At 40.9% G+C, this 9,213-nt stretch overlaps 1 protein-coding gene across 1 annotated transcript in view; it reads right to left on the reverse strand.

Annotated features, from left to right (window-relative positions):
- TRAF3IP3 (TRAF3 interacting protein 3) overlaps positions 1-9,213 on the reverse strand; it is a 31,813-nt gene that overhangs the window by 14,933 nt on the left and 7,667 nt on the right. The window contains exons 5-7 of the mRNA XM_018559754.1: positions 8,220-8,249; positions 7,750-7,845; positions 1,615-1,686 (exon numbers count right to left, since the gene is read on the reverse strand). Coding sequence (XP_018415256.1) covers positions 1,615-1,686; positions 7,750-7,845; positions 8,220-8,249 — 198 coding nt within the window. The remainder of the gene's footprint in view (positions 1-1,614; positions 1,687-7,749; positions 7,846-8,219; positions 8,250-9,213) is intronic.

Genomic DNA, 9,213 nt, shown 5'->3' on the forward strand with positions numbered 1-9,213 from the left:
CCCCCATTTCCCTGAGAAGCTCTGCCATTGCAAGTGACAAGGAGAAGCTTTACAGACATTGATGCTTGCCCCTCCCCCCACCACCACCCGGAGAGAAAGAAGAGGGCATGAGGACAGAGCACATCACCACTATAAGTCCCTTTTATATCTTACACCGGTGACCTCCTCACTGTGTCACATTACTGACCTCCGCACTGCGTCACATTACTGACCTCCGCAGTCTGCCTTACATTACTGACCTCAGCACTCTGCGTTTATTATTATCGCTCCCTCCGCCCCTCTTCTGGGCCTGGCCGGCCGCCCTGAACAATCGGGGCCCAAAGCAGAGGCTGCACTGTAGTCAGGCAAATTAGGCGGCCGTCTCATCATGACAGGTTTACCTTTAAAATACACCTGTACCCAGACAAAAAGTGTTTACATGTCCTCAACAGTATACTAGCGTTAAAACAAGCCATCACTGACCATTAGAGCTGCTTGTATTGTGAACTGATTAATTCTCAAAGATCCTCAAATATCACAAAAACTCTAAGGGCTCATGCACACATATGGCTGAGCCTGAATATACATTCCATTGTATATCCCCCTAATTTGCAGGTGTTCTGTGTCTACATCTATACGCATAGGCCACTCTGTATATATCTGCGTACCGCCATTGACATCTATGGGAGGCTGTATGCAACACCTGAGGCTTTGTGGTGGGAAAGGGGGGCATGGACACATACACCGGAGTTTACACTATAAGGGATCAGCCGCCTGTGTGCATGAGCGCTGCTGTTTATTTACTATAGAGGGCTGGTAGGCTGTTAAGATTAGTAATAGAAACATAATAGGAATAGCTATGATTGTGGTGTCTCTGTGAACTTTGAAGTTTAATTTCTTCACAATGCCATGGCTACAAAGATGAATGGGGGCTTGGTTTAAAGTGTTTTACTGCTTGTGTATAATATGTAAATACTTTAGTGTGCATAGCATGGAAATAGGTTCACTTTAAGTGCAGAACAGAAAGTATATAAAGCTATATACACCAATATTTTGGCTCTATTCTGTGCATGATGTGTGAACTGACAGCTAAACAAAACAAAAAAAATCCGTTTGAGCTTTTCTATAAATCAAGAGAAAGCAATGATACAAAATTACCATGGTTTTATTATCACAAAGCAGGCATACATGGTATTTCTAGGTAGAATTAAAAACAAAACCATACCATACACTGTCAGATCCTGACATTAAGAACAATGCCAAAGCAAAATGAGATATGCAATAACCAAAAAAGCATAAAAACAAAATAGCAAAAAGGAAATTAGTCAGAACAAAGACAGAAAACTTTTTTCTTTCTTGCAATGTACACATCTTTTACCACATGTTTACCGCAAGTAGCACAGTAAATCTCGGGCAAACAGTGTCACAGTGTCACAGCATTTCCATCTTCATAAAACTGATCTTGCATATACAAAAGTCAGAAGATCACATACTATTATAAAACCATGTCTTGTGCATCATTATAGCATACATAGAGCTTCTATATACACACACACACACACACACACACACACACACACACACACACACATACACACACATACATATATATTTTATATATAATGAAATCGTTACCTGAGTAGAGAAAAACAACTGATTTTCAAGATTTGCCACTTTACACTTTAATTTGTCTTCATTCAGCTGGGCCTGCAAGACATTAAATGATGCAAAGACATGCCTATTAATGGAAAACCTCAAATTAACAATTGGTTATAAACAAGCATTATAAACATTAATAAGAAGTGACACCTGTTTTACATCGATGTGCCAAAACACATATCAAGAAACTGAAGCATGTCAGCACCCACCTGCTCTGCCTAGGCAACTCAACTTCAAGATCTTAATGTTTTTTTTCAACCCAGCTTCCTGTCAGCTATAACCTTTGTTTTCCTGTCACACATCTCGTAAACCCATTATAAAGGAAGCTGTAAAACCCTACTGATGTGTGCATACTCAGATCTTTCACACATGGCAGATTTTGCATCCGGTAACATTTTACTTCTTCGATTATGCTTCACCCGCACAAGTGATGTTTGTGTAATGCGTCATTGCAGAAATATGGATGCTGTCCTTGAGGACTTTTTGAAAATGCTAATTCCCTGGATGTCTCTGGCTTCAACACTTTCAGGGTCACTGATTTTGAACAAGTATGCAGATATGACTGACTTTTTCTTTCCAAACTTTACTGATTGGTAAACTTGCTCTAGATCACTGACCAAGAGTAAAGCTTGAGGGTCAGCACAACAGCCAAGCAACTTGCATTTTAAGAAGAACATCAGCAATGGAAACTCTCAGGCCTGGTTCACACCTGGGTGTTTTACAGCGCGTTCCTACGCGCTGTAAAACACTCAACATGTGAAAACCAATAATTGCCTATGGGCATGGTCCCCACCTAGGTGTTTTACAGCGCGTAGGAACGTGCTGAAAAACGCCCTACGCCCAAAGAAGTACAGGAGCTTCTTTGGGGCGTATTTGCCGCGTGTATCCATTAGGACACAGCCGGATAGCCCTCGGAAACGCGCGGCAAACACGCATATTCTGTACGCTCAGGTGTGAACCCAGCCTCGTAGTTCGCCGTGTGGATGATAACGCGCCAGTACCCATTCTTTGCTAAGTTTTAATTCCCTTATTTGGTTTTGCCAAGTCACCACGTGGTAGTAGCACGCCGGTCCACATTTCTAAGGAGCCTCACATCAATCACTTTAATCCACACTCATACACCCTCACCTTAGTGTTAGCGCTGCATCAGGGGACATTTCTCCCAATTTTTCGTTGTTGACAAAGGGTGTAGTTTTAGAATAACCCTGGAGTCATGAATTTTAAATTAAAGGCCGACTCTAGCATTACCAAAGCCTCTCAGATTTTTATTGCGGTCTATAATCCCAAATCAATGGCGGCAGCTCTGATAGGTTTGAAACTAGCAAATTAGGAAAGGTGTGTGCACACTTTCTGCCCCAGCAATGGGACACGATTAGAAATCTCTCTAAAGCTGGATATACACAAAGCGAATGTCAACTGATTCAGCAGGAATCAACCAAGATGTGATCCGTGGCCCTATCCCCTCTGCAGAAGTCGATCATTACATCAATTTTTGCCAAAGGGACATACTGGTTAAACATCAGCCAAAACAGTGCTTGCAGCCAATCAGCAATGTCGGAATGAACATAGCGGGAGATTTGTTTATCCACGATGAATGAAAAAATATGACCGTGTATACCTAGCTTCATGCTCACAGAGACCACAGCAATAACACTCTTTATTAGTAAAGTGGGGAAGAGTTTGTACCTCTGTGAATATTTGATTGCCATCTCCACTTGCCCCAGTAAATCTTATTTCCCTAAAATTCTTGCCCTGGCACTCTAAGGTCTCAATAGAGGCATTTGCTGTCATCCAATGTTATGGTGATAGTGTCAACATAGAGAGGGGAATTTATCAAAACTGGAGCAGACAAAACCTGCAACAGCTGTGCATGGCAAACAATCAGCTTCTTTCTTTCATTTTCAAACCTTAAAAGAGAACTATGGGGTAACCTATTGCCCGCGATATACTGAGAGCGCCGCAGCCGGGACGGATCCCAACAATATTGTCAAGATTCACCCAGCTGTGCGAGTGATAGCTGGCTCTGCTTATCTAGAGGCAGAGCCAGCTGTGCCTGCCCCCTTCCCTGTTTGTTCCTCCACTCAGCGCTGGAGGATTGGATGAGGGGAGGAGGGAATCCCTGCGGTGCAGGGGTGACTGACAGTTACCGCTCATTGCAGGGAGGCGATCGGGAAGGGAGCGGATCGGTGCATGTTTCTGCTCACTTCCCGATCGATAGAGCCGACCTGTGACAGCTTTTAACGAACAGAGCTGCTCCAGATTTTGTCTGTTCCAGTTTTGATAAATTCCCCTCAGAGTATTTGTGCTGGCAGCCTTTTGCATACCATAGGGCTTCTATTATCACCTTGTGTTGTGATAGGGATGAATATGTCAGGAATTGAAGCGCCACACTGATAATGTAGGTAAAATCCATAATACCCATATTAGAAATAATACGAATATTGCTATTAACTTGGCATGCAACATTATCATGACTAATATAAATATTTTCAATGATCCAGATTATTTTATCACCACTATCTTTGTTTAAATATAATTATATTTATTATTTATGGAGTCCTTAATGATATCTGATTGTTAGTAAGCTTTTTACAAGTTTATGCTACAAATATTTATGTATATGAATGTTGTTTTTGATGTCATGTTAATCCTGATGAAGGGGGCAAAAGTCCAACCCCCCGAAACGAGCCTGATTTACAAACAATTTATTATTGGAACAAACTTGTATATCACAGTGTGAAGCTGCAAATTTGAAGTCACTTATCAATGGAGATACAGACGGTATTTGGGGTCATGTTTTTTTTTTTTAATTGTAAAAGTGTTTAGCAGTAAAGACACACAGGCGGGAATTTATCATAGCAATTGCGAGTGTTTGAACTTGCACGGAATATATTTGAACCAGATTTATGAAGATAGTGTAAATGTTGTTGATAAATGAGGTTTAATAGACTCTAGGAAAGAAGACTTCTAACTCCGGGCAAAAAGCTTAACTGTCACATCTTGAAGAAGTGGTCATGGGGACTTCTTAAGTTGTGATTGTTTTCTTAGGTGATGCTCCAGTTTCAGACAGCCGCAGAACCAGTGCAGATGAAAACACATGCAAAAAAGGTGCAAAAAACATGCAACTGAAAAAGTAGTGCAAGCTCTGAAGAAAACAGGTGCAAAACACGTGCAGTTGGAAAAGTAGTGTAAGCTCAGGTCAAAACAGGGGCACATGTTGAAAGACAGATTTGCAGGCTAAAACTGGCGCAAGTGCTTTGATAAATTCCCCCCACAGTATTTAAACGTAGGTCCTTCTGCTGCAAAGCCACATTCACAGAGATGTGAATGTTTGTTGCAATGTATGCTCACTCTTCCTCCTCAGCCGAATAAAAATAATTGTAAAATCTAGTGATATAACATGAGCAATCCTCCACACTGCACTGTCAGCAGTTCATTTCCTCTTAATTAGGCCAGCGCACTTCTTTTTGTTAAATTTCCTACCACCTACTTATGATTCATCTGCAAACTTACCATCACACTCTGAGGAGCTATAAAGGCGGGTATGATGCGGTATAGTATAGTCGGTGGAATTCTATTTATAGTGCTTAACCTTAACATACTACTACATAATACTACTGCACAATTCTGCAGTTTCCAGTAGTACATTTTAGGTTGTATTCACACCAGCAGCTGCGCTACAATGCACAGCCACTGGTGTGCGCTTTTCAGTCACAGTGCCAATGCACCGATTGCACTGTTTACTTTTGTTTTGTTAGAACTTTATTGAAATGTGACCAGTGACATCTCATTAGGTTCTATGGGCACAGCGTGGTGCAATGTGGTTGCAGTGGTGTGTGCCGAAAAAAGGACTGCATGCTACACTTTTTTTCAGGGCCCACCACCACCAAACGGTGGTGTAAACTGAGCTCATCTGTGACAAGGAAAATCGCCTTGTCAAGTGTTGGGGCTGTGCTGGAAAAAGCGACCAGTGCAGCACCAATACATTTGGTGTGAGTCAACCCTTAATCTTCCTACTGAAGCTACAAAGCCTCGAATGGGGGTATAAAGAAAAACACACCTTATTTACATCACACTATAACGTGGAGCAGCATATATACATGAAGCAGACATTATAAAAAAAAGGGACAGGACGAGCCAGATGGAGACAAGAACCTGGAGAGACATAGAAAGAGCGTAGTCAGAAACAGGACAGCTATTTTTAAGAAGATACAATTTGTCATGGTTCGTAACTGCAAAGTTTGTATAACTATCACACACATAAAACAACCTATTTTTTGTAGTGAACCATTAAAGCTTGCCATGCATGTTCATATTATGTTTAAGGTTGTCTTCATGCAAAAGCAGTGTGCCTAAGGCTGTTCCTCTATTCAGAGAACTCATAATACTATTCTCCTACAATGCATTGCATTCTGCGAATGGAGGAGGAGTAGACATGAATGACAAGATCTCCACTGTCCATTCACAGAATGCGAATCAATGTTGGAGATTAGTAGAACGAGTTCTCTGAATGGAAGAAAGGGCATGAACCAGCAGTGGCTGCTGCTAACCCATATAGAGCAGCACCCTGCAGGAGATGGGATGCACACCATTACACAGAACTAATGTGTTTGGCAGCGTATCTCCCCCCCCCCAAAACAAAAAACACAAAAACAAACAAAGAACAACTAAGCTTCAGCTTGAAATCTTTAGGAGCACAACTGTAGAATAAACATCTGATATTTCAGCTATTAAAAAGGAACTTTACCCATAACTTCATAATAACAACAAAGGCACCTTTAGAAATGTTTAGTAATTCTTTAGAATTCTTGGGAGTGCACATTAAAGGATATGGTGAAGGGGAGTACAGTGTGTACAGGACAGTCGGGCATGCAGGCATAATCCAACCGCCCTCAGGTACCCGAATTGCAAGACCATTTGCATAAAGCCAAAAGTTCCCATTACTGCCTATGGAGTGACACATTCAGGCACTAGCTTTTCTCAGGTAAAAAAAAAAAAACAGCAATTGGTCAAGGCTTTCTAGCCTGGTCGACTGTCAATTTTCCGGAGAACTGTGTGTTGGAGGATTATGTGGGCACCTATAGACAAGAGATAATTTTTGGACTTTGCCAAAAACAGCATCTGTATTATCATGTCTTTGAGCAGCTTAAAGCAGACTACAGATTGACAGACGCACACCCCGCCCCCAAAAAACTGAACCAACCACTGTTACTTATCAGATGCAAACAGTGCACACAAAAGTTCAACCAAAATGCTTCATATCAATCACTTCCAATGCCAAATGTGTCTGTTTCCCACCAAAAAGTGGCCTGATCCTTGGTTGGACATTATGTTAGTTACATAGTTATGTTTGAATAAAGACATAGGTCCATCGAGTTCAACCTTTGGGTTGTGTGTGTGTGTGTTACTAAGATTACCTGTACTCCTGTACATCTTGTGTGCTGAGAAAAGTATCTATACAATTCTTAAATTATTCCATACTCTCAGCTGATACCACAGGCTGCGGAAGGGAGTTCCACATTTTTACAGCTCTCACAGTAAAGAATCCCCTTCGCTTTGTAAGATAATTGTTGTTGCATCACTGGAGGTTTGGGAAAAATGCAAGCATCCTAAAGATGCCTTCTGATTTATTTACAACATTTGCCTCTCTTATCCAGCTACATAGAGTCAGACTGGAGAATATTTGTAGGTTGATATCACTCTTTTTGGCCCTGGCCAACCTTCCCTGGGTTTGGGTGGAATGGAGACAAGCTGGTACTCTTAGTGCTCCCCACCCTCATAAACACAAACATGCAAATTTGCCCTGTTAATTGACTGTAGACAGCTTTTGTGACCCAGTACTTTGGAAAGTTCCACACACCGGCTTCTACTGGAATTATACTACTCCCAGGAAGATTGAAGAGCAGAAGCCTGAAGTTCACTGAGAAACTAAAACTGCACATCTGAGGATTGTGGAAACAGAAGTTAATGGAAGGGACTACCTAGACTTACTCCCAATCTGCACTTCAAGGAAATTTCTTCCAAAACACAGCCAGTAAAATGACCGAATAGCAACAAAATGTGCTTTATCTTTGTGGAAGAGTAACTTTGTGAGTAAATATGTAAAATTACCTTCCACGACATCTCAGAGGTTTGTACAAGCACATTGAGAAGCTCCTGCAAGACGCACAGTTTCTTCTTCAGTTTTTGCTCCCTATGAAGTGCTTCCTGGAAAAAGAGAGTATTACAATAATAAGAATTACTAACTAAATATTTTGTGCACATAATGGAGTTCATGTACTAAAGGAATACAGACTGTTCACTTAGCAAAGTTAATGCTCACTTAGCTAAGTAAATAAGAGGAAGCAGTGTTCATTATAATGAAAGTATCATTTGCAAGTAAAACACTGCTTTTCTTCAGTGACCAGAGTTTTTTGAAGCTTACATGTACAGAGCAAGTTTAGTTTTTTCACATGTGTGATTAATGTAGTGAGTGAAACAATTAACAAAAGAAGAGTTTGTGAAAATTGCAGATGGACATGTAGCAGATTTTAATGGATGTTGTACATGCAAAATGGCAGTATGTATGAATTGCAACTTACCATGAGATATTCAGAAAGCTGCTGCAACTCCTAAAACACAAATAGTTGTACACATAAGTACATTTGTTTATTATTTGTTCTTAGATTGCTTAGCAAGTTCGTTTTGTAACTCATATATGCGTATATTTGTACACTGATTTAAAAAAAAAAGTGCTATAAAGATTCTCCCACCATATTTTACTTTACTTATTACTCATCCATGCAGTGGAGAATTCTCAACTTTAGTGCATTGTAAAACTTGCATCTCAGATCTCTCTTCGCCACCCACATCTCATCTGCCTTCCTCATCAAATATTAAATTGTAGTGCAGACTTCAGATACAGAATAGTCAGATGCGTCACTGACCCAACCTGCTCAGGGCTGGGCTACATTTATGTTGAGTGAAAGGTCGCATTTGGACTAGGACTAACCATAGAGAATAACGGCCATCTTCAGACACATCCACTTGGGTTGCCCTTTGTTCTCGGTCACGGAATCTACCCCTTTAATGACATGTTAAAGCATTGCAGTGCACAACTCCGCAAGGGCCACATTAGTGAGATATCCAACTTGTCCCATATGTTTTTTGAAGGCTACTTACCATTTAAAAGATTATGAAGGCAACTAGATGATTTTGTCAACCATATTATAAGGGCATGTGGGGAAAATCCCCCCTCCCCCCAAAATGGACTTCCATGGAATTTTTAAAATTTCTTATGTATATATTGTCTGAATAGTAATTGCAGACTGTATACAGAGATATCTATCTAGATCATCCCCTTCTAACTGCCCATAGGCATGAGATTACTGTTGTGCTGTCTGGCCAGTTATTATACCTACAACCTCTGGCATTCCCTAAGCAACTGATCTCGGGGCGCAAATCAAGGATGATGTTCCTTAAAGATAAGACTATGCTGTCCTTCCAGAACATCAAAGATTCTAGTCTGTGAGGGGGTGTGGAGAAGAGTCTTTTGATGTTCAAGTGGGAGTAGCAAGCCTTGAGCAACACCAGAGA

Source organism: Nanorana parkeri, unplaced genomic scaffold, assembly GCF_000935625.1.
Source record: "Nanorana parkeri isolate BGI_ZX_2015 unplaced genomic scaffold, ASM93562v1 scaffold415, whole genome shotgun sequence".
Lineage (NCBI taxonomy): Eukaryota > Metazoa > Chordata > Amphibia > Anura > Dicroglossidae > Nanorana > Nanorana parkeri.